This window comes from Tamandua tetradactyla, chromosome 2 (assembly GCF_023851605.1).
Source record: "Tamandua tetradactyla isolate mTamTet1 chromosome 2, mTamTet1.pri, whole genome shotgun sequence".
NCBI classification, from domain to species: domain Eukaryota; kingdom Metazoa; phylum Chordata; class Mammalia; order Pilosa; family Myrmecophagidae; genus Tamandua; species Tamandua tetradactyla.
Window position 1 is genome coordinate 15,598,381 of NC_135328.1, and position 26,115 is coordinate 15,624,495.

A 26,115-nucleotide genomic window follows, 5' to 3' on the forward strand; every position below is an offset into this window, starting at 1 on the left:
AGCTCCCCACTGGTCTCCCATTGCCTCTGGGTCAGTAGGGACTCGACCAGGCTCTTCTTGGCCAGAACTTTTAGGACCCAGGAAGCACTCCTGAGGGCATCTCGGCCTGCTGGTCACACTGCTTAGCAGTCCATTCCAATCACCTGCGCACCCAGGGGCGCAGACTGCCTCCGAGGCCAGCTCCCGGGAACCCCCTCCTTCCCAGGCTGTCCCAGAGCTCAGGGAGCAGATGCAGTCTGGGAGGTCCAAGGCCTGGTGGTGACCTGCAGCTCTGTTTACAGGTCGTCCACTTGCCCATCTCTTGCTGCCAACTTTTTAACCCATCACCCCCCAGCAGCAGACAACAAGGAAACTCGAGAGCAGCGAATATAGGCTATAAGAGACCACTTTGCCGAAAAGAATCTACTTCACTCTTAACACCATAAAAGAAAAAGCAAAGGAGTTGCTTTGTGATTCATCCGATTCCCACTGACCCCTGGACCATCCCCTCCAGCCCCAGCTTCCAGCAGGAAACTAGATGAGTTGTTGCAGTTAGGACAGCCCAGAGACCAAATGGCTAGGCCCAGTTTCAAGTGATCACAGTAGAAATAAATCCCAGCTGGTAATCTCATCTTAAAAAATAAGCTAATCACACTTTAAACTGAGAGTTAACTCCACACAATTGCTTATTGCTAATGCGTAACCTCCTTTATTAAAAAAAAACAAAACAATTAAAGTATATTCCTTTAGGCATTAAAACTTAAAAAATGCTAATTAATTTTCAAAATAATCTTCCTAAAGGAGAGTAAATAAATTACACTGTTTTGGGTTTTCTTAAATATAAGCATACGCAACAGGGGCCATATAGCCTAGGGAGGGCCAAAAATTGATTCTTGGAAGATGAAAAAATATTACTCTTTTATGTGTAAACTATAGATAATGTACACTGAAAATGAACAGAATTATAGTATATCCATGATATTAAAATTCCATGGGGGTTGATTAGGAAAAATACCTAATCTTTGGGGGAATAATGAAAAATATGACTGAGAATCACTGTTTAAACAGAAAGTAATAATTACGACTTTTCTATAAGACTTGAAGCCACCCATAGAAACCTCTTGTTATATTCTACGATGGTTACTGAGACAGAGGGGAAAATTTGTTCCTTCATTAAACGACCACAACCCCAGAGCTTATGTGTCTCTGGTTGCTAATTTTTCTTCCTCCCTTTTTCTATGATATCTGGTCATTTCTCAGTGGGCTCTCTTCTGGCAGCAGCCCGGAAAATCTACTATCTTAATTTGACATGCAATGTTAAGTCCGTCCTGGACTGAAAAGAGCACCACGCTTCTCTGTTAAGTTGCAAGAATTGCTGAAAGGGTGTTTTCCTGCCTGTTGGAGGAGCTCTTCTTGTACTTCTGGGCTTATTTCTAGGTTTCTGATGTCTGAAGTCACCCAGAGAACTTCATACCACACACCATTAGAAAATGCAGAATCACTTACAGTGCAAAGTGTTTCAAAAGTCTTTTCTGAGACAAAGGATCCATCGAGGCCAAAGAGAAATATGGATGCATAGGAGAGCATTCCACCAAGAATGATGAGATTGTTCATGTATGGACTAGACATCTTTATCAGCCTGGCAAGAGAAAGAGTTAACAGAATGGTCAATTTCAGGATTTGCTTAAGCATTGGTCCCTTCCCTAAATGACCCCAGACAGATGCATTTCTAGATGCTGATTTTCTTGCCGCCTCTGGAAGTTCAGCTGTCACCCCTCTAGGGCCAGCTTGTAGCATCAGCTTCTTCAACCGTGAGTCTGTAGTTTACACAAAAGCTCTAAGTCAACAGAGGTTTGTGGCCAGGGTTGGGAAGACTGGCCAAACCCTGAGAATTTAATGTTTGATTTCAGCAACTCTCCACCATACAGAAGAAGGCTGCAAACCATCCTCTCCAGGAATAAGCAAGCCAGGCCCAGGAGGCCCAGGTAAGAATTCTGGGTTTCTTGGGAATTGTGGGGAATGAGCAGCTGCATGGCTGCCCAAGCTCATGCTGCCCTGTGCATGATGGGGGCCAATGGGTGTGGGGCAGGCGCCCCTCCAGGCACCAGGAGGTGGAGAGGAACAGCAGAGCCCCTATCCCCACCCCACTTTTACCAGGTTACAGTCAGGGCATTTGCTATGCTCCCAAACTCTACTTGCTTCTTCCTCACTTCCTTCAGGGATCCTGCTGTGGCACCCAACTGCCCAGTAAGCCAGGGTCGGGTTAAAACATCAGTGGCTGGAGTCTACCCTCAGAGGTTCCCTCAGTACCACCTGCTCAGAACGTCTCAGGTTTTCAGGTGCCCCTCAGTCCAGGTACTCTTTTGCATGTTATAATTATGGTTGATTATTGCCTTAACATTTTCTTCTGCATTCTGCAGTTCTAGTAAGCCTTTTGCATTTTAAAAATGCAATGCATCTGTATATCTGGCATTCTCACTTCTAGGTATATACCCCACAGAATTGAAAGCAGGGACTCGAACAAATATTTTCACCCTGACATTCATAGCAGCGTTATTCACAATTGCCATAAGATGGAAACAACCCAAGTATCCATCAATAGGTGAATGAATAAACAAAATGTGTTATATACACATGGTGGAGTATTATTCAGCTGTGAAAATGACTGAAATTCTGGTACATGTGACAATGTGGACTAACACTTAAGACAGAAATAAGCCATACACAAAAGGACAAATATTGTATGAACTCAATGATAAGAAATACCTAGATAAGCAAATCCATCGAGTCAGAGACTAGAATATAAGTTACCAGGGGCTGAGATAGGGAAAGGGAACTCCTTTAAGGCCTACCTTCTCCAGGAAGCCTGCCCTAACCACTGGCCTTGCCCCTCACCAGTCTCCTAGGATTATAAAAATGACACTGCCTTAGCAGTGGATGGTTTATGAAAGGACTGCCAAGGACCCAGTCTCATCTCAGCCTTCAGTGTGCCATAGCTGGCACAACCAGGGCTCCCATTTTGCAGGTGAGAAAACTGAGCCTCTGCAAAGTTAAGTGACTTGACTAAGAGAATTTCATGTTTAAGTTCAGCATAAACTTAAACATAAAATTTTATGGGTAGCTAATGCTTAATGGGTAGAGTTTCTATCTGGGATGATGAAAAGCTTTGGTTACGGATGGTGGCAATGGTAGGACAACTCTGTGAAGGTAATTAACCCCACTGAATTACATATATGAATATGGTAAAAAGGAAAATTTTAGGTGGTATGTATGTTACTAGAATTTAAATGAAAAAATAAAACAACCAACCAGCCATTGGACTGTACAATACAGTGAACCCTAATGTAAACTATGGGCTACAGTTAATCATATTCTCTCATTAGTTTTAACAAAGGCAACATCAACTTTGTATTTTCTGCATGTTTTTTTCTGTAACCCTAAAACATCTCTAATTAAAAAAAATGCAATGCATCAAAGTGGTAGAAAGACAACAAGCACGGTGCAAACTGTAGAAAGCCAGGGGCTTTGGGTTGGGAGCCTCTGTCACCCTACTGCATCCTTAGTCATATCACTTAACATTGCAGAGGCTCAGTCATCTTACCTGAAAAATGGGAGCCCTGGTTATGCCAGCTACAACACACTGAAGGCTGAGATGAGACTGGGTCCCTGGCAGTCCTTTCATAAACCATGCACTGCTAAGGCAGTGTCATTTTTATGATCCTAGGAGGCTGGTGACGGGCAAGGCCAGTGGTTAGGGCAGGTTTCCTGGAGGAGGTAAGCTTTAAAGGAGTTTAAATGCAATGTGTAGAAGAGAGAAGTGAGGGGGGAATTGGGAGCACCAGGACATTTATTTCCTAATTTGGTATAGATTTTTAATAGCCAAGCCCCAGTAAAAAAATGCTTTTGGATGCCAGCTATTACGGGTTGAACTGTGTCTTACCCCCAAACACATGTTCAAGTCCTGACCCCTCAGACCTCAGAGTGGGACCTTATTTGGAAATAGGGTCATTGTTGATAGAATTAGTTAAATTAGGATGAGGTTGTACTTGAGTGGAGTGGGCTCTAATCTAGTATGATGGGTGTCCTTGGAGGAAAAGACAGACAGATGCAGGGAGAAGTCCATGTGACAGTGGAGGCAGGGGCAAAGGCCACGTGGCAGTGGGAGCAGAGATTAGAGTGATGCAGGGGCAGGAAGGACTCTGCTCTGTAGGCTTCAGAGAGAGCGGGACCCAACTGATCCCTTGACTTTGGACATTCAGCCTCCAGCACCATGATACAATGCATTTCTGTTGTTTTAAGTTATCGACTTTGGGGTACTATGATATGGCAGCCTTAGGAGACAAAGACACCAGCTACTGGAGTGAAGGTGGAGTGGGTCGGTAAGTAGTTAAGGGCATTTAGTCTTAAGACAGGAGCCACTTGCTCTTACAGAGGGAATTTCTGAGGCTTTAAGGAAGATTCCAGGATCTAAAACGGACTGAGAGCTGACTCTGTGCCCAGGCCTTGTGCCAAAAGCTTATATGTAGGGTCATTTGAGTTTATAGAAAAAAGTTGCTTCAAATTTTTGTGGTTGTATATGTGTTAATTTGTAATCAATAAAATCAAGCACGAGAGAAATAAACTCTTTTCATGTTTTTTCTTAGGAAACAGGTTTGATCTAAGCAATTGCTTCCAGAATGAAGGAGTGAATATATAAAATAAACTAGAGTCTACAAATTCCTCCTCTGTGGCCAGGAGGAGAAACTGTTTGCCCCTGGAATTGGGCATGCTCCTCGGCTGGCTTCTTGGCAGCACAGCAGAGCTGCACCTCTGCTGGGAGGCAGGAGGCTGGGGGTCCCTGGCAGCGCTGCTCAGGGCCCCCTTAGCCTCACCCACAAGGCAGGAGCTGGGCTCAGGAGTCACCATGGAAACCAGAGAAGCTCCCGGTGCTAGGTGAAGGGCCCTGCCTGGGAAGTGGCTGGCCCTACCCACCATGGACCAGAGCAACTCTGAGAGTCAGTATCTCTCTTTGGGAGACGTGTAGGCACCTGCTGGGGGAGGGAAAAGTGGGCAGAAAGCAGGGGACAGCAGCCCCCGCTGCTGAGCTCCAGGGCTCTCATCTGTCCTGCAGGGAGCTGTCAGGAGGGTCAAAGAGGGGAGGGAGAGAGGGGCTTCCTGGGCTGTCCCACTCATCTCCTGACTTTACTGGGCCCCGTCAGGAGTGCTCCCCAAAGATACTTGGGGGCAAGGAGGCTGTCAAAGAAGTTTGGAGAATTTTTTCTTCTCTGTTTTTCCCTCTGGTGCACCACACAGGGCATCCGGAGTGCTGAGAAGGCCTGTGGGGTGGCACTCTCCAACCCTATCAAACCCAGCCTCCCCCGACTCATGGAGCAGTCTCCTGGGCATGGCCTGGGCTCTGCAGCTCCGGAGGCTGCCCCACACATGGGGGTGCGGGTGAACGCTGCTCCTGGATGCTGTCCTCAGTGCTCTACAGGACAGTGCAACCAGCCACCCCGCCTCATGTGTGTGTGTGTTTGTGTGCATGTGACCTAAAAACACCCCAGCGAGTAAGCAGCACACTTTAGGTATCTCTGCACTAAGTTCTGTCTCTGTGGTTCCAGAGGCCCCTACACTTTCCCCATAGCAACCCCACCCGGGGGAGATGACTTACTTCTGATTCCGATTCTTGATGTTGAAGAAGAGAAACGCGCTGGCCATGATCATGCCGAGGATGGTGAGGGCGGAGAGGATGCTGTAGAGGGGAAGCGAGATTTTGCGCAGCTGCTCCAGGATGATGGTCTTGTCCTTGGGTGGTTCCGATCCTAGAGGTGAAGGGGGGGGACATCAGCGGAGCCAGTGCTCAGCCACTCCCGAGAGCACCTGGCAGGGCACATGAGCTGCGGCTGGCCGGCCTGCTTGCAGAGAGCCCTGGGCAGGGCTTATTCCATTCCCTAAGAAGAATCCATACAGATTCATGATGCATTTATTAGCCACGAGAAGGCTGGGGTTTGACTGGGCCTAATGATGCTGTTGGAAAACCTTCCCCATCTTGCCCCAAAGGTAACAACAGCTGGATGGTGCAGGGCGTGGGTGCCAAGAATGGGGACCACAGGGCACCTCTCGGGGGCCAAGAGCTTGGCAGTGGCTCTCAAGGCCTCTGCCCCCAATGCATGAAAAGTCCCGTCCTCACGAGGGTGCCCCCGCCACCCACAGGTTTGTGGAGGCAGATCTGTGGGCAGGCTGTGGACCTTCTGCCCCAAGGTCTCTAGCAAGCAGGCTTTGCAGCAGGCAGGCTCTCCCCACCCCTTCTTCTTCTGGTTCAGTGCCTCCTCAGTGGAAAATCCCCAAGCCTAGCCTCCAGGAACTGGTGAAACCGCAAGATAAGACACATTCCTGGGAATAAGGACCCCTCCCGCAACGGCTCATCCGATTCTGTAACCCAGTTTTGCGCCCTTCTCAACTTAAACCAGCCAATCATTTACCTTGTCTTTAATGTCATCCTGTCTATAAAAACGGATGTTGACCTTTTGTTTGGGGCTCAGACTTTCAGAGGCTCCTCAGCTGAGCCCTACAGCCATAGACAATAAAACCTATCTTCTGAAACTTTGGCACCTCAGCCCCAGTTTGTTCTGCTTCTGTGTAACATTCCAGGAGGCTTGAAGCCTTGTCCCTGTTTCGTGCACAGTCATTAAGTTATGAAGGTTCTTGCTGGTTTTCCATTTTCCAGGGTCTGACTGACTGTGGGAGGTGGGAGCGACCGGCTGGACTGAAACTGGGGGATCCGAACTCTCTGTGGGACTCCAGAGGCGGCCGTGTGCTCTGGTCAAGGGCACCAGGAGCCTGGGCCGTGCGGGGGCCTCACTGCAATCTCATGTGGATGGAGGGGGCACAACTGTCCTGGTTTACCTTGACTGGGTCAGGCGGGTTTGGGGTGAGGGGTGCACGCAATGCCTCCCGCCTCTTGCAGATCCCGGCTTTCTGGGCTGATGTTGCAGGTTGGGTTTCTGTTGTGGAATCGGGGAAACTTCGTGACTTTTCCCTTCATGGGAACGTGTGAACTCAACCAGATGGCCGGGAGGGGCCAGGCCTGGCAGCCGGCGGTGAGGGTTGGGGTTGGGGTTGGGGGATCCATCAGGGTCTGGGCAGTCTTGGGCTGCACCAAGGATGCACCTTGGGCTGGGGCCAGCTCAGTCATGCCTCTGTTGCTAGGAGACAAGCAGGGGGTGAGCAGATGTGCAGCAGGGATTGTGAACGCTCCCGAACATCTGTGTTTAAGAAACTCTCATAGCTGGTTCAAATGTGTTTAGAAACATTTAGTGGGGGGGGGGGGGGGCGGAAGAGTTTGAACCCTCTAAAATGTCTAGGGAAGTTGCTGTGTTGCTAAGTTGAAACAGCCAGAAACCTGCCAGCATCGTTAACATAAAGCCTTAAGCAATTCCATGTAAAGCAACATTTATGGGAACATTCAAGGGCGGGAAGCCAGGGTAAAACAGACACAGGGGGACAGCTTCCGGAAGGGAAAGCTCAACATTTGCACCTTCTTCTCCCGCTCTTTGCCTGCTCCCTGGCACCCACCCCTGGCACTCACCCCCTGGCACCTGCACACGTGTACCCACCCTGGGCTGTATCAGGCTGGTTCCCAGTGCATTTGGCTCCCAAACAACAGAGCAGTGCTGGGTGGCCCCTCCTGCTCACCTGCTGTAACAGTTTGAACTGTGCTCCCCAAAAAGACAGGATCGAGTCCTAACCTCTGGTGCCATGAATGTTTGACAACATGATTAGTTAAGACAAGGCCAAACTGGAGGAGAGGGGGCGCTGACTCAACATGACTTGTGTCCTTTTAAGAAGAGGGAAATCTGGATATAGCGACAGAGAGACAGAAGAAGGCCATGTGACAGCGGAGACAGAGCAATGCGACTGTAAGTCATGGAATGACAAGGATCGCCAGCAAACACCAGAAGCCAGACGAGGTAGGAAGGGCACTCCCCTATTGATTTCACAGGCAGCACGGTGCCACCTATACCTCGATTCTGTACTTCTGGCCTCCAGAAACGTGAGACAATTGTTGTGCAGGCCCAGGAAACTAACACGTCTGGGCATTGAGAAAGGGGTTGCGGTTTGGAAGGAAGGTTGCATGACTGGACCCACTAGGGAGTTTGGGGCCCATTCCATAAAAACAACTTCAGAAATCTGGGAACGTGTCCTTCTTGCTTCCCCTGCCCCATGATGCCTTCTGGTGGTGCATGGTGCATTTGAATTAAGGTGTGCCAGAAGCCAACCAAATGGTAATGCTCTGCCGCCTTAGGGACAGCAGCAGTCCTCGGTTTTCCACCTGCTTCTCAGCCATGCCGTTGGTCCATTTATCACCATTCCTTCCTTCGTCATCATCAAATCCCCTTCTACCTGCCAACCTGAAACTGGGCACCAACCAGTCAAAGATGAGCAAGACACTGTCCTGCAACTGTTTAAAAAGTTGAAAAAGGATTCACACATCGACTAGAGATATGAAGGAAGCTGATCTGGACAGGACTAAGGGAGATCAGAATACAGGGTAAAGGATGATGATATTGACCATATTTTAAAACTTCAACTTCTGTGTGAGACTAAAGGGAGAGATGTTAATTTGGTGCAAAATCTATATTTTGGGTAGTGTATTATTTAATTCAATTCATATGGTCAGTTTAGCTGAATAGCATAAGTACATGGAATCTTGAATTCATCATGAGAGTTTGCTGGTTTGTCTAGGTTAGTGTGATGCCCTGATACATCTCAGAGTAATTTGGGCAGTGAATAAAGAAGCATTTGCAAAGTTCCCTTGGGGTACTGGGAAGAAAGGAGGAAATATTCAACTTTCCCATTTGGAGAATTTCTCATATTCTTGCAAGCAGTGGGGACAACCAAATCAATAGGCTGAGCCCTTGATCTTGGGGTTCACCCCTATGTAATTTATTTGTGCAAAGGATAGACTAAGCCTTCTTAAAATTAGACATAATAGTCACCCCTAACCTCTTTTTTTGTTCAGATGTGGCCTCTTTCTCTAAGCCAACTTAGCAGGTGAACTCAATGACCTCCCATCTGTGTGGGACATGACTCCCAGGGGTGTAAATTTCCCTGGCAATGTGGGACAGGAATCCCGGGATGAGCTAGGACCTGGCATCATGGGATTGAGAAAGCTTTCTTGACCAAAAGGGGAAAGAGAGAAATGAGACAAAATGCAGTTACAGTGGCTGAGAGATTTTAAATAGAGTAAAAAGGCAATCCTGGATGTTATTCTTACACATTATACAGATATCCTTTTTTAGTTTATGGTATATTGGAGTGGCTGGAGAGAAGTACCTGAAACTGTTGAGCTATGTTGCAGTAGCCTTGATTCTTGAAGACAATTGTATAAAGATAAAACTTTCACAATGTGACTGTGTGATTGTGAAAACTTTGTGTCTGATGCTCCTTTTATCTAGGGTATGGGGAGATAAATTAAAAAAATGGATTAAAAATAAATATATAATGGGGGGATAAGGGGTAAAATAAATTCAGTAGATGGAAACAGTAGTGGTCAATGAGAGGGAGGGGTAAGGAGTATAGTACACATGTTTCTTCTTTTTATTTCTTTTTCTAGAGAGATGCAATTTTCTAAAAAATGATCATGGTGATGAATAAAAAACTATGTGATGATATTGTGAACCACTGATTATATACCATGTATGGACTGCACGTGTGTGAAGATTTGGCAATAAAAATATTTAAAAAAAAGTAGCGTGGACCCCTAGCAACAGAAGTTTTTTGGTGGTGGTGGTTTGTTTTGTACCTATAATTTAAAAAATGCCTTTCCAGCCACATAGCTCTCGCCTATTTTGGAAGCTGGGGTGGAGAGAGCTGGGAGGGTATGAAGCTATCCTACTTCACTTAGAGTGGTTTTGCCCCCTAGAGCGTGTTCCCTCATCACACTACGGCTTTCACCGGCACATTCTGTGCCCTCACCATCTTCCTCCAAGCTGTCTATAAACCACAATTGAGGCTGGATTCAAGTTCTTTCCTATGAAACTCTAGGTTTCAAGAACATCAGTAGGTATGACTAAACATGGTGAGGAGTCACCTCACTCCTAATGTTGGTATCCGTGAGGTTTAGCATAATCTCAGCTCTTACAAAGCTAGGACCCTGGCAGCAAGAATCACTTGGGGAGGAAGACTCTGCCTCAGGACTTCGCCCTCAGAAATTATGATTTAATGGGGCCCAGAAAACTGTATTTTAACATATCTTCAGGTGATTCTTTTGTAGGCAATTCATAGGCCAACATTTGGGAACCACTGTTCTAGAATATCTTGGTTCTGATACTTTATGTTGATGAGCACAGGAATATCTGGTCTGGCATTTGGAATGGGTCTACAGTTACTTGATGGATAATTAAAAATAACATTTAACTACACTGCAAGTACAGTTACTATTTAAAACCTAAAGATGAATAAGATGAATATAGTTAATAATAAATTAGCAAGACTCTATATATCATAATTGTGTCAACTGTATCGAAGTCACTAAAGTGAAACCTTTTTTCTTTTCTGAATTGACAGATGATGACAATAATCATGTACAGTTTCATTTGGACTGGAGTTTTCTTTCAAGAAATGCTTAGTATGACCTGTTTTAAAACAACTGTTTCATTCCCAATTAATTTTGTATAGAATGCTGTTCTCCTCACCCTGCTTACAACAAAGCAACTAACCATTAAAAAAAAAAAAAAAAGACACTTTCCTGGCCCTCCAGGACCTTACACACTGGTCATGCTCAAGAAACAGTTGTAAGAAGCCTCACTGAATGCTTACCCTGGGCTAAACACTCCACAGAGATTCTGTCACTGGAACTACCCAACAGCCTTAGGGGGAGATAAGATTATTCCCATTTTATAGAGGGAACAACTATTTTCTAGGAGGTGCATGGCTTTTCCAGTTCAGGGTTTTATAGTAGTACGTGGTGGAGCTGGCAGGATTTGAACCCAGATCTGCCCAGCTCCAAAGTCTGTGCGCTGACCTTTAGGCTAACCTGCCTCCAGTGACAGGGCCAGTGTGGCGCAACATGGGGTACAGGGAGCCCTGAGCATGTAGTGTCATATTATGGGGTGCAGGAGGTGCCAAGCAGGGGGCAGAGGGCAGTTCTGCCTGCTAGAGTTGGGAAAGGTTACCAAGAAGGGGTGAAGAGGGAGCTGGGAGGAAGGGGGTCCTAGTCAGAGAGCACAGTAGAAACAGGAAGGCAGGTGGCATCTTGGCACGTGGGAGGGGCTGCAAGCAATTTGGCTGGAGTTTACCGAGAGACAGGAGACCCCAGAGCAGTGGGGAGGGGCTTCTTCCTGGGGCCTTGGAGCCATGCCCCAGTGTGAAGCCCCTGGCCATAAGCTGTGGGGAGCCATGTGGAGCTCTGGGCAGAGGCAGCACTCTTCAGCCTGGTTTTGTGGCCAGAGCAAGAGCAATCTGGGATTGAGGAGAGTTAAGACTGGTGGTGGGAGTACATCAGGGGCTGGGGCAGGGGTCCCTGTGAGAGAGGCAGAGAGCTGAACCAGACAGGGGCGTGGGCAGGAGAGTCAGGCCCTGCCTCTGAGGTGCCCTGACCTGGCTCTGGGCTCAGAGACTGGCCGCCAGGCTTGGGGCCACGCAGCTCTTTCAAGAGTGAAGGCCTGGAGGGCAGGAGATGGGTAGGGACAGCAGAAGGTGGGTGTGGTGGCAGGAGAGGGGCCGGACGGCTGGAGGGGGCCTGGATGGCTGCTTCCTCATGGTTATCCAGGCCTGAGGACAGAGCCTGCGGGCCCAGAGGCAGGGCCAGAGCACAAGCCATTATGAGCCTGCTGCTCCCTGACCACGAGTTAGCCATTGTCCTGCTCTGTGTGTGTGTGTGTGTGTGTGTGTGTTTCTTCTCAGCTATGTCCTGTACTTTTCCTCTATCTTTTACTCTTTCCTTTAACTATAAACATGAATCCTCTCTCTGTCAGCCCTGATCCCTCAAGGCTGGCAGCAGATGGGCCTGCTTTGGGGGTCAGGAGTCCCTGGTTAGAACAGGTGTTGTGGGAATTTGGGGCACCACCTTTCCTCACCTGCACAGCAGGGAGAACAGGGCTTGCCTGCCCACCCTCAGAGGTTTTCTGCGGCTCCCTGAGGTAATGTGCACTGCTGTGCTTGGTGTCTGACCCCTCAGGAGAGGCGGGGAGACCCCTGCTGTGAGGCTGCCTCGAGGCTGGCTTTGTGATGTTCTGGAAGCTGAATCCCGTAGATCCAGGGGACATGCAGGGACAAGATTGAGGAAGAGCCTTCAAGCTTAGCCTTGGGCCTATTCTTCCTTCTTTTCTTCCATCCTTCCTTCCTTCCTCCCATCCACCCATCTATCCACTCATCCACCCACCCACCCATCCATCCATCCATGATTTCAATGAAAAGTGACAGTTTCCTTTTAATAAAAGACTGCAGAAGCAAAGAGAAGGGAGTTAGCTCAGTGAGTGGGAGTGGGGAGCAGTCAGGGAAGGCTGCACAGAGGAGATGGCATTTGACCTGGTTCTAGATGTTTAAGAGTTCTCTAGCAGAAGAAAGAGGGAATGGCTTTCCAGGCAGGTGGAGAGGTCTTATCACAAACCCACCTAAGCCCTTTTCCAAAGGAGACAGAACCGAATTTAGCTGGGTTACTTTGAAAGGAATTCCCTGAGGCCATCCAATAGTTTAAACACAGAGCTGTGGTGGAGCCAGCACTCCATGCAAATTCCTGTCTGCATCCCCAGAGCTGAAACCCAAGTGAGCCACGGAGCTATGTGCCCGGTCAGGGGGTATGCACAGAAGGGAGGGCATGTTTCCTCTTTCCCTTGAAGCCAAGGACTCCAAGCTTGCTCCCAACTCTCAGACAATATCCAGGCTTGGGACTGACTGGGCAGGCCCCCTCCTTCGAGAAGCCCACCTGCCTTACCTTGGAACCTGATGGTGTCATTGATGATCTCCAGCGTGTCGGCCACGGCGTTGTATTCTCCCACCTTTACCTCCCTGCTGTCTGCAAGGGTGAAGAGACAGTGGCCCGTTAGATCAGGGTCCCACGTTCATGCCTGGCGCTCCTGTCCCAGCTCTTGCTCTCTGCACAGGCCCTGACTAGACTTGCAGGCTTTCCCCCACTCCCAGTGCAACTTCCAGTTAGAGTCACACAACTTCCGCCTCTTGGCTAGGCTGCAATGCCAACTCACACCAGCTCATCGACTGGTCATCCATCCTTTGCTGCACACCCCCTGTCCCCCAGAACTGGGCTCTCTTTGTCTGTTATCAACCTCTTTCTGGCCAGTGAGATGACCTCTGTCTCCTGGTCTTCTGGCTCTGCCCTCCAGGACCACACAGATCTCCTGTGCTCCCTCTGTCCCTGCACAACCCAAGAGACTCAAAGGCAAAGCTGGATCATTGCCTTGGTACCAGCCCCAATCCCTGGGGCCACTTCCTACAGAACATCATTTCTGCTTTATGCTTCATCCTGGTCCCTCCTATCCCCTCATGTCACTGTCTCTCTGATAGGGCAAAGCCCCAAGGACCAACAAATACACTCTAGACACGATCTGGTCAGAAGCAAGTAGGGGAGACCATACCCTCCCTCGTTCTTGGCACTATACTCCTATCCATGCATCCCAAGGTGGAATTAGCATCCTTCAGCAGCCATGTGGCTCCACTGGGTGCCCCTGAGCACAGGCTCCTTTGCACAGGTGCATTCTCAGACTCAAGTGGTACCTTAGAATATTCCTTCATCCCCATCACTACTTTGGTGGTGGGTTTAGTTGATTGTTTTATCCATCGTCAAGGATAAAGATGATGAGGACCGGCCCAGGGCAGAGGCAGGAGGAAGGGAGGGAGGTCGGCTTTGGTAAAGGTCCTCCACCCCTACCCCCAGTTAAATCTGGAGAATTGAGGTGACCAGAAGGATGGGGAAGATGAAGAACAGGGGATCACATAAGTCACCCAGGATTCCTGGGTGGGGGTGGTGGCTGGGGAACTCTGGACGGGAGGATGCCCAGTTCCATTTCAGCTGAGATGAGCCTGGGGTGCCTGTGGCTTGCCCAGGTGGCGAGAACTGGGCTGGGAAGAGAGAGCTGGGGCCGTTGGGAGGTGAGCAGGCAGGGGGTGGGGCGGCACCCCCCCTGGGGATGTGTGCCAGGTGGGAAGAAGAAAAGACCAAGGCACAGCCCTGGGGTGTACCAACCTCTGAGGGGCAGGCAGGGTGGGGACACCCTCCAAGGAGACTGGGGAGTAGAGAAGCACCAGAAAGGAAGTGGGTGGGCACCATGGAAGCTGAGGGCAGAGATAGTTTCCAAATGGAGCTGCTCAGCAGTGCCGCCTGCCACTCTGGCTGGGATAATAAGCTCCTTGAGCAGGAGTCAGTGGATTTGGCATGTGGGGACAGGAGAGTCGGTGAGCATTTCACAGAGGAGGAGACAGAGATGAGGGAGCAGACTCAGGGGCAGGTGGTGGTCAGAGCACTGGGCAAGGGTACAGGAGCAGAGGGCGGAGCCCCAGCAGAGCAGACTAGGTTGGGGGTGGGGTGGGGACAAGGGCATCTGCTGAGCCCCTCCCTGTGCCTGGCCCTGCGCTTGCAATTTAATGTACATTTCTTCATTCACTTCTAACAGTTGCAGTTGTGCGCAGTAGGTGGTCTTAGCTCCACCCTACAGGTAAGGAAATGGGAGCTAAGGCCGGGTATCACTAGGCCCCAGTGATACTAAGAGCAGAACTGAAATTTGAACTCAGGACTTTCTCCTCAGTCTGTGCTCTGCCCTGCCCTGGGGCTGCCTTGCCAGGGAGCCGGGAAGACTCTGGCTCTGTGCTGAGCTGCCCACTCCATGGGCCACCTGAATGGAACCACCAGCCGGGAGGTGTGCTCTCCTGCTCCGAGGCAGAGCAGTTTCCGTGATGCAGGCGGGTCCCTGAAGCTCAGATCCCGAGGCAACAGCAGCAGGGACCCTAAGTGTGCACTTGGAGGAACTTGCCTGCAGGGCTCTGGTTCTTGGGGAATTTATCTGCACAAATACAGAGCTGTGCTGGTTCCGTGGAGACACCCAGGATGCAGGGAATCCTGCAGGCCATGCTTCTGTCTATGTCCTTTGATTGTGGAGTGGAAAGGAGGGGCTGCAAAAGTCACTTTCTCCTCCCTGCCAGGGCCCCCCACCATCTGGGGGGAGCATCATGCTGTGCAGGCAGCTGTTACTTGCCTAGGCCACTGGCCACAAAATGTCACATTAGCAGACTCGGCTGGCGGCCCCCCACCTCTCCACTCTGGCCTTTCGAGGACTTAGCCTGGCAAAGGCCCCCCTCAGTTCCTGCCACTCAAAGGAGGGGGCCCTGATTTATTCATTTGGCACAGGGAGGCAGCACATGAAATATGCAGGGTGATGGGAACAAAGAATCGGGAGTGGGGCACTGGCCTGTTGGCAGCCCCAGCCACGCAGCCGCGCCTCTGACTCACTCGGCCTGCTGTCCTGTCCCATGGCCCCAAAATAATACTCAGTTTCCCACCACGACCATAATCACCATGATCTTTTCCTGGGGACAGGCCTTGCAGGCCCACAGCACGACATGTACTGTTTATGGCAGACCGTGGAGTTGGGAGTCATTCGCCCCGTCCTGTGCATGGAGGGGAGCACTGCGCAGAGATACAGGCATGGCTCAGCCACACGCGCCCTGAGCGCAGGTCCCTCTGTTCTTAATTCAGGGCACTCTTACCGGCAGTATCAAGTATTTTATTGAGTGCCTACTGCATGCCAGGCCCAGCCCAATGTATTTCATAATAAAAAATTCCCTCAAAGCAGCACCAAAAGCAAGAATACAAACAACACTTAAAAAAGGACCTGAAAGTAAACTTAGTGCATGAAACTTTTGCAGAATTTCATATAGAGCCCTAGGTGTTCTATAGTGTTAACAGAAATGATATTTGTTAGGATTTGGAAAACCTAGCCAATTAGGAATATCTAGCTGAAGCTTGCATAAGAGTAGCCTCAAGAATAGCTCCTCGACTCCATCTGAACTCTCTCAGCCACCAATACCTTATTTTACATTTCTTTTCCCCTTTTTAGTCCGAGCCATTGTCAATCTGTTGGTGCTAGGGCCAGGCTCAACCCTGAGAGTCATGTCCCCGTTGTCAAGGAGAATCCTGTCATGTATAGCCTCCAGAGGATTCCTGGGTCAGATAAATCCTGAAACCCAAAGGCCCAGCCTCTCCAAAACATCAACTAGTTCCATCCCCCTGCCTGTACTTTTGACACCCCTTTTCAACATGAAAAAGTCAGAAAGGGCATAGCTCAAAGACTCCTATAGATTGGGAGTAGGATTAAAGGAGAATGAGTTATAACAGAGAAAATAGGATTTAACAAATGAGTATGACTGCTGAATCACAATAATGATATTTCTTCTAGCTACAGTGTTTTGGAGCAGCTAGAAGGAAAAACCTGAAAATGTGGAATGGTAATCCATACCAAACTTTGAAATCTGTTCTCTAATTAATTGTTAAAATGTACTTTGAAAATTATTGCTCTTTTTTGTATATGTATTTCACATAAAAAGTGTTTTTCTTAAAAAGGACCTGAATAGACATTTCTCCAAAGAAGAAATACAAATGGACAGCAGCACATGAAAACGTGCTGAAAATCATTAGCCACCAGGCAACTGCAAATCAAAACCAGCACAAACGCCCCTCACACCTACTAGGATGGCTGTAACCAGAAACAAAATGAGGGAAACAACAAGCTCTGGCGAGGATGCAGAGAAATGGGAATCTGCGTGCATGGCTGCTGGGAATTTCGTGGGGCAGTGTCTGTAGAGAAGAGTCTGGCAGTTCTTCAGTAAGTCAGATGCAGTTACCGCATGACCCAGCAATTCCACTCCTAGAGCCACACCTTGAAGAATTGAAAACAGGGACTTGAACAGATCTGGCGTCAACATCCGTGGTGGTATTATTCACAGCAGCTAAAACGTGGAAGCCGCCCAAGTGTCCACCAGCAGGTGACTGGATAAACCAAACGTGGTCCAACCACACAATGGAATATTATTCAGCCAACAAAAGGCATGAAGTACAGATACAGATGACAACATGGATGAACCCTGAAAATATTATGCTGAGTGAAAGCAGCCAGACACAAACAACCACATGCTGAACAATTCCATTTATATGAAATAATCCAGGACAGGCAAATCCATAGAAACCAAAAGCAGCTTGGTGGTTGCGGGATGGTGCTGGGGTGGTGGGGGATGGGGGTGATGCTTAATGGGTGCCAGATTTCCTTTGAGTTGATGAAAGTGTCCTGGAACTAACTAAAGATTGGTGATGATTGTAAAACTCTGTGAATTGACTAAATATCATTGAATTATGTATTTTAAAATGATTAAAGTGATAAACTTCATGTTATGTGCATTCTATCATATTTTTTTCAAAAAAGGGCTGCATTGTAGGTGGTGGAAGATTAAGGTGAATCTCACATCCTCAACCAAGGTGGCCTTGGACATCATGGACACAGAAGGGCTGCTTATGATAAAGCCCATGTTTAAGCACTTCATTCATTCATTCATTCATTCAATAAGCATGCTCAGAGCACCTATTTCGTGCCACATTCTGTGCAGGGTCTGGAGATATAAAGATTAAAAACATAAACTTATAATCTCTGACCTTGAAGGGTTACAAGTTTAGTGATTTCCATCTCATCAGATCCCTTGCAGGGAGGAAACATTATTTTGTTTTGCAGATAACATCTCCCTTCTGCAGAGGTTTTTGCTATTTTCCTAGGCTGGTGAGGGAGTGGAACCATGTCCACCAGCCGCCTGAGCCAGGGCCCTCCCTCACTGTGTGGATTCAGACTGCTTGGGCTGCATTCCCCTCACCTCCCCTCATCTGGTCCCTCCAACTGGAGACCCACCTCCTCTATGGCTCCAGCAAGAGAGGGCCTTCTGCCTGGAGCTTCCTCAAGACTCTTGCAGTGCCTCCTGGGTCCTCCGTGCTCAGCTGTGTTCCCTGCACCCAGGTGAGCCCAAACATCAGTGCTGAACCCAGGCAGGCCTGGCCCCAGCCTGCCCACGCTCATTGCTTGTTTCTTTTAAACAGTTTCATTGAGATATAATTAACATGCCATACAATCCACCCACTTAAGGTGTACAATTAAGTGGTTTTCAGCCTCTTCATAGGGTGTGTAGCCCTCACTACAATCCTAATTGTAGAACATTTTTATCCCCATCTCCTGAAAGAAATTCTGTGCCCATTTGCCACCCCCCATTCCTCACCCTTCTTCTCAGCCCTGGGAATCACCAGCAGGCTTTCTGCCTCTCTAGCTTTGCCTCTTCTGGATGGGCCATAGAAATGGAATCATACAATATGTGGTCTTTAGTAATTGGTCTAGTTCACTTAACATAAAGTCCTCAAGGTTCATCTGTGGTGTAGCATGTGTGAGACCTTCATTTCTTTTTTATGGCTGAGTAATATTCCATTCTGTAGAGACATGATATTTTGCTTATCCATTCATTGATGGCCATTTTTAGCTATTGTGAATAACACTGCCACTATGAATATTTGTGTACAAGTTTCTCAGGGGACATAAGTTTTCATCTCTTTTGGGTATTTACCTGGGAGTGGAATTGTGAACTATCAGCCTGTTTTCTAAAGCAGATGTGGCACTTTACGTTCCCCTCAGCAATGTACAAGGGTCCTAATTTCTCTATGGTTTCACCAGCACTGGTTATTGTCAGTCTTTCTCACACTTACCACTTTTTGATTCCTGGGTTCTCCCTGATTCACCTGCACGGCAACGCTGACAGCCAGCCCTCACTGAGCACTCCCTGAGCACCAGTCTCATTCTGAGCATGCTGTATGTGTCCCTTCTTTTAACTCCCACAACCCTAGGAAGTAGGAATTGTTCCCATTTCACAGATGAGGACAGGAGACATAGGAAGGTTGAGTGATTTGCTGCATGATGTGAAGATGTATAAAGACAACTGGACTTAGTATTGAAGGGATCTAGGTTCAAATCCTGACCCCACAACCTCCCTGGTGCTCAGTGCCAGGCTGGGCACACAGAAAGTTCCTAAAAAATACATTTTGTCTGACTGAAACAGCGGTACGCCTCTGGGAAGGCTGCTTAACCTTCCTGAGCCTTAGTATCTGTATCTGCAAAGCGAGGGATGGTGGAACCCACTTCTCAGGGCAGAACGAGTCAGTACATCTGGTGGCACCTCACACAGGGCCTAGAACACAGTGGACACATGCTGAAGGAGCTCCGTCATCTAGCTGGGGCAAGGTCCCTGCCCCAGAGAATGTGGGGTCTCAGAGGCCACTGCCCCAGGGCCCCTCTGCCACTGGCCCGTGCTCTTTCTAGAAAGCCTCAGAGAAGTGGCAGAGGGAAAACCCTTGCAGAGAAGGGCTGCACCCTGGTGGAACAGGCCAGGCCTGGGCTGGGTCCCTAAAGGCAACAAAGGCTTCTGTCCAACAAATGACTCTCTGTCCAGTGGTGTGCCACCTTCCCTAACATGAGCACCTGGTTTCAGGCCCTAAGGACCACGGAAACTGTGAGAGAAAGGAAAGGCCTTCAAATGACTGGAGGAGACTTCTCTCATTGCTGAAGGCCATCACATTTGCTGGCTGTAAATGCAATCAGCTGTAGATGCAATCAACTGACTAATGATTTAAATCCATGAAATACCCTCACAGTAACAATCAGGCCAATGCTTGCTTGACCCAACAACTGGCCACTATCCCCTGGTCAAGTTGATATATGAGCAAAACCATCACAAACAGGAATTTATTGGCTAGAAGTACAAAATAAAGGTGTCGGCAAGGCCACGCTATGCTCTCTCCCCACGTCTGTAGCATTCTGGGGCTGGCTTGCTGCCATCCTTGGGGCTCCTAGGATGCCTCTCTGCCTCCTGTCACATGGTGCCCTCTATGTCCTTGTGTCTGCTATTCTGGTTTCTGCTGACTTCCGGCATCTGGCTCCAATAATACAGATTAAGGCCTGCCCAGTTCAGTTGGCCACACCTTAATTAATACTACATTTTCAAAGGGTCCTGTTTACAAATGTGTTCATGCTAACAGGAAGGACGGTTAAGATTAAGAGCATGTCTTTGTTGGGGTATGTAATTCAATCTACTCCACCATCCCTCTTTTCGGGGACACCCAAAAGCTTAGTGAGGTTAAACAACTTGTCCAAGTTGGCCAGTGGCAGAGCAGGGCAGGAACCTTGGTTTATCTGAGTCCAGAGCCTGGGCAATTTCAACCTCACAGCATCGCCTCTCACTGTGTGCCCCCAGTACCCCTGCAACAGGACTGACGCATGCAGAGACTCAGGATAGGGTGGCCGGGTGGGGGGCCTGGGCTGCTGCATGCTTCACCGAGCACATGCACACCTGCTCTCCCCTCTGACGCCTGCACATCCTGCAAGTAGGGAGGGTTATCATTCCCATTTTACAATGAGGGAAACTGAGGCTCGCAGTGGGAAGCAGCTGGCCTTCTTGCCACCTGCCTGGCTCTGGCCTGAACCCCTAGAGCTGAGGCTCTCCCACATAAATGCACAGTTCCATCACCTAGAAGACTGTAAAATGCAGAGTCCTAGGTTTGCCCCCAGAAAGACTGGTCTTCAGAGCTGGGGAAGGTGATCTGGGCCCCAAATCTTGCCTGGCTCCGCTGGACAGCCAATTCCTTGGGAAGTGACTTTCACCCCCCTCCCCGCCTACCTGCCATATGGCCACTGCCTGGGGACAGGCCCTTTGGGGCCACCCTCTGTCCTGTGGGGTGGGAGCTGCAGATGGGAGCAGAGATGGCCTTTATTTTCCCTTGGCTTTTCCACACACTCTCTTCTCTATCTTCACAGTTATGCCATCGCCATGTTTTAAATAAGTTAAGTTCATTTACTTTTGCTTTGTGACACTTGGCCAGATGCCGTGGGGTCTGGTTAGGGGTAGATCTGTCTATTGCTTAGGCTAACAGGCCCAGGGGCAAGAGGACACAGGACACATATAGTAGGTTATTTGCTCCTGGAACATTTTTTCTCCTCATCGTGGCTAATTCGCACAGGCCTTTCAGAATTCATGTCAGAGGCCACCTGTTAAAGGTAGACATCATAGAATTGCCAAGTAGGGCTGAACACCCCTTTTCTGCCTGCCGACATTTCTGTGCCATATCTTATGGCCCCATGATGGGGTTCTGTATCTGCTCCCCACTGGACAGGGAGCTACCTGAGAGCAGGGACTATGTACTACCCCCCAGTAGAATGGCTAATATTTAAAAAAATAAAAAATAAAAAAAAAAGGAAAATGACACGAGCTGGCAAGGACGCAGAGAGTAGGAACCTCAGTACATTGTTGGGGGGAATGAATGCAAAATGGTGCAGCCGCCTTAGAAGACAGTTCGGCAGTTCCTCAAAAATTAAACACAGAATTGCTATATGACCTGGCAATCCCATTTCTAGGTATATACCCCCAAGAACTGAAAGCAGTGACTACACAGGTTTTTGCACACTAATGTTCAAAGCGGCACTATTCACAATAGCCCAAAGATGGAAGCAACCCAAATGTGCATTAGCAAATGAATGGATAAACAAAATGTGCTCTATACACACAATGGGATATTACTCAGCCTTAAAAAGGAATGAAGTTCTGATACAGGAGACAACATGGATGAACCTTGAAGACATTATGTTGAGTGAAATAAATCAAACACTAACATAAAATAGCTAGAATAAGCAAGTGCAGAGACAAACTAGAGTACAGATTACTGGGGGTGGGGGTGAGAGGGAAGGGGAGTTAATGGGAAGAGTGTGTGGGGTTTCTGTGTGTCGTGTTGGGGAGGCACAACACTGTGACTGTGATTAATGCCACGCAACTGTGTGCCTGAAAGCAGTTAAAATGGGGATTTTAAGGCTGCATATATGTTACCAGAATAAAAATTTTTTTAAAAGGAAAATCTACACACACAGACACACATACACACACACACAGCACAGCACAATACACACTTTGCAATGCTGCATGTGTTAACCCCCGAGGGTGTGTGCCTTTTCCGGGGGGTTGGGGAGCTGGAGGGAATGGGAAGAGCCTGAGGAGATCAGGGGCTAAATCAACAAACAAACAAGAGGGGGTTACCTTGGGCCAGTGACAGCAACAGGCCAGGAGAAGAGGCGTGTGAGGACCTCCGCCCTGTTCCTGGGATCCAAAGCAGAAGGAAAGGCGGCTGCAGGCCGCCAGGGGAGAGCGGTGGTGTGTCTGGGGGTTTGGGGGCGTTGTCAAGGAAGCTATTTCAGAAGTGTCTCCAAAGGACGCGAGACCACGCTTTTCTCCGGAAATCGTGGAATGGGATAAACCTGGGGTCACGGTCCAGAGTGCCCAGGAGAGAAGGACGCCAGCCGCCACTACGGCCTCCTCCGCGCCTGCCACAGAGCCAGGGACGCCAGCAGCCTCGTGCCACTGAATTCTCATTGTGCTCTCAGGGCCAGGACTTTATTTTTAAGGAAAGGCTGACACGGACGCTCCGAGAGAGGAAGCTGCATTGCCTGACTGGCAGTGACGAACACGTCTGCTTCAAAGCCCGTTGTCATGGGGCACATTCCATCCTCCAGAAAGTCCTGTCCACGTCCTAACCCCTGGCCCGTGCATGGGACCTTATTTAGAAACAGGGTACCTGAAGATGTGCTCACATTTCTGTGTGCCCACATTTGTGTGTGCCCTTCCAACTCTGCTGGGCCCAACACTGCTAGTGTTTCCTGCAATTTGGGCACCTGCGCTTCCATTCTCAATGATATTATCAAGCCCAGTACTTTCCAACCAGCTGGCCTCTCCAGAACCACGGCTTAGAGAAGGAAACTAATAAACGTGCCTTGATAGAAGGAAAAGGACGTTAAAAACCAGCCTGCAGAGTCTCAAACTCAGGTCACACTAACTCTAAAACTTTTCTAGGAGGCTCTGGGAAATTATCTTCCTGCTTTTATGGGCACTGGCATTCGGCCAGAGAACTCATGAAGCCCCTTGAGGGCAGGGACTGTATCTGATTCAACTTGGCTTCCCGGAGACGGCTTGGTAGAGCCTGGCAGGTGCTCAGGAAACGCACACTGAATAAAACCGTACCTGTTACTCCGAAGACCAAATGGAAATTCCTGCCTGCCAACAGCCAGGACTCGCCTGTGTTTCAGCAGGTATGCTCTGAGTGACACTTATGCCCTTAGAGTGATGGAAGACCTTGTCCCTCAAATCCTGTGCTGAAATATAAAACTCCAAAGTTTGAGTACCTTATGTTGCCCAGAAGCAGGGTGAGATTCCAGCACATTGTCCTTCATGGAGATTCTCACAAACAGCCTAATGAACGCAGCACAGTGAGCGCAGCTAATGCTGAGATTTCACCATGAACAGCATTAAAAAAAAAAGCTCTAATCATAGTCTGACTCAATTTCCTTCCCTGCTGCAAATTCTGAGCCATGTTTAGACTTCGGCAGTAACATGGATTCTTTTATCTCTTAAGGGGGAAAAAAGCCCATTCTGTAGTCTTCATACTCCTCTCCATGTGGTTTGGTGGAATCAGCCGAGGCATGGGGAGGGGCACCCACTTGGAGTTGAAAGGGTTTAGGCCTCAGCTGTCCTACATCCAAAGTACGTGTCCCATGGGATCCTGATACCTGCTTTACCTACCCTCATGGGTTGGGACCCTCAGAATGGCTGAGACAAGGGTAAGGCAGTCAGTAGTTACCTGGGAGGTGATCCAAGGAAATCCTGATGGGGTGTGGGGACAGGGAAGGGAAGGGAGCCAGGACAAGGTGCATGAATGAGCAGGTTTTGGTGTGAGCAATTAAGGCTCGATTACACTGGGGACTCTGGGAGACGGAGCAGAGCACACCTTGGAGTTGATTCCCCTGGGGGAAAAGAAGCTGGGGCCTTGGTCCTCCATCTGTCATCCATCACCGGCTGGGGGCTGATGGTGGAGGCAATGATCACCCCAGACAGCTGGTCTGCTCCTTGCTCAGGCAGAGTGATGCAGGTCCTCTGTAGTAAGAAGCTGTTCAGCTTACTCCACAGTAGCGGATGCCAAGGGGAGGGCCGCTGATCATATCCCCACACCTGCCCCCCTGGGACTCTCTTGATGGGAGGGAAAGGCTCCAGGACCCCTTGGAGACAGAGGAAAAGCAGGGGGAGCTGGGGCGAGGGGATCATTTCAGGGGATCTGAAACCCACGCTGGACTCAAGGTGCCTCAGCCCCAAAAGAGACTGGGTAGTGATTTTAGGACAGTTTTATTTATCCAGCACTCCTAAGTTTGTAAAGGGTAGTTTTTCCAGTCTGGAACAATAGTGGTCACCATCATGAACTGGCTTCTGCTGCGAAGTCTAACTGCTGTCTGCCAGACACTCTGCCTTAAACTGAGTCACTGAAAGCTGGGAGCACATGAGATTGTTCTTAAATTTTCACAAGCTCTATGTTTCAAGCCAAGAACTGAGACAGTCCACATTTTCACTAACCAATTCAGTAAACGTTCACTGGTCCAGGCAGAACACTAGTAACATAATCTAGTTTCCCACTGCCTAGAAGTTTATGCAGCACAATCTCGTTTGCCCCCCATGGCAGCCCTAGGAGGCAGGTAGAGCTGGCATTGGTACCTCCAATTTCCAGTGGGGGAAACTGAAACTCAGAGAGAGGAAGTGACTCCCCCAGGGTCACTCTGCTTCAGCAAGGACCGAATCCAGCTCTTTTGCCTCCAAATCGGTTCAATAAATTCTCACTGAAGACCTACTATGTGCAAGACACACCCCTGGAGTCAAGATGTGTAGAAGGATCCTGGTTTTCCTGGATTCCTTTTTAGTCTTCTTCCCAAGGCTGCCTCCCATTTCCAGCTAATTTGTATTACAGCTTTGCAAAGGAGCTAGCAGAGCCTTCTACAAAACACTTTCCCTACTGTAATAAAAGGGTTTAGAAGGCACCAGGAGCTTCGTGCAGATGAGAAGCTGAAAAAGCATCTCATAAGGCCTTCAGAGAGAAAGTGGGATGGACCAACTTCCAAGATTCCTCTGTGAGAGAGTCAGGGTATAAGCCTAGGGGTGGATCTGGAAAAGCAGCTGCCACTGCTGGGCTGGCTATGCACCAGGCTGTGTTGTGAGTCAGTGCTGTCCTGAGCCCTGCTGTTCCACTGTCCCTCTAAATAGGAGAGGAGGGCTAAGGAGAGGGAGAGACAGGGCTCGAAGGGCGAGGAAAAAAGAGAAATAGATAGAAAGAGGGAAAGAGAGAAAGGGAGAGAGAAACAGATGGGGAGAGAGAGGGCTTGAAGGGCAAAGCAGAAAACAGTATGGTGCCTCATTCAGAGGCCATTTGCAAGGTCACTGGCATGAGGTCCATGGCATCGGGTGAATGGCCTGGGGTGTATGCATGGGGTCAAGGGTATAGGATGAATGGCCTGAGGTGAATGGTATGGGGTCAAGGGCATGGGGTTAGGGGCCTGGGGTCAATGGTATGGGGTCCATGGCATCAGGTCAATCACTGGAGTTCATGGCATTAGGTTTGAATGGCTGAGGTGAATGTCATTGGGTCCACAGCATGGGGTCAATGGCTGGGGTAAATGGTCTGGGATGAATGGCATGGGGTCAATGGCATGGGGTCAATGGCATGGGGTCAAGGGCATGGAATCAGTGGCCTGGGGTCAATGGCATAGGGTCCATGGCATGGAGTTTATGGCATGAGGTCAAAGGCATGGATTCAATGATATGGGGTGAATGGCTTGGGGTGAATATCATGGGGTGTGTATCATGGGATCCATGGCATGGAGTCAGTGGCATGAGGTCAATGGCATGGGGCCCATGCCATGCACTCAATGGCATGAGGTCAATGGCATGGAGTCAACGACATGGGGTGAACAGCCTGGGGTAAATGTCATCGGGTCCAACGCATGAAGCAATTTAGGGGCTGATAACACAGGGATGGGGGAGGGCTAGGCTCACCCTGTTGATAAATCCCTGGAAGGCTCAGAAGACAACATCAGGACTAAAACATGGGTCCAGAGAAGGGAAGGGATGTACTCATGGTCTCACAGTGAGTCAGGATCCATCTCAGCCAAGTCCCTTCCCCTGTTTGGGCCTCAATTTCCCTTCCCTGAAATGAGTTGACAACCAAGAGCCTTTCCCAGCTTGGACAGTCTACTCAATAATTCAACATTC

The 26,115-nt window shown here is 49.0% G+C and overlaps 1 protein-coding gene across 1 annotated transcript in view; it reads right to left on the reverse strand.

Moving 5' to 3' along the window:
- GABBR2 (gamma-aminobutyric acid type B receptor subunit 2) overlaps nucleotides 1-26,115 on the reverse strand; it is a 399,248-nt gene that overhangs the window by 90,579 nt on the left and 282,554 nt on the right. Inside the window, exons 9-11 of the mRNA XM_077140179.1 lie at nucleotides 12,896-12,976; nucleotides 5,630-5,780; nucleotides 1,486-1,618 (exon numbers count right to left, since the gene is read on the reverse strand). Coding sequence (XP_076996294.1) covers nucleotides 1,486-1,618; nucleotides 5,630-5,780; nucleotides 12,896-12,976 — 365 coding nt within the window. The remainder of the gene's footprint in view (nucleotides 1-1,485; nucleotides 1,619-5,629; nucleotides 5,781-12,895; nucleotides 12,977-26,115) is intronic.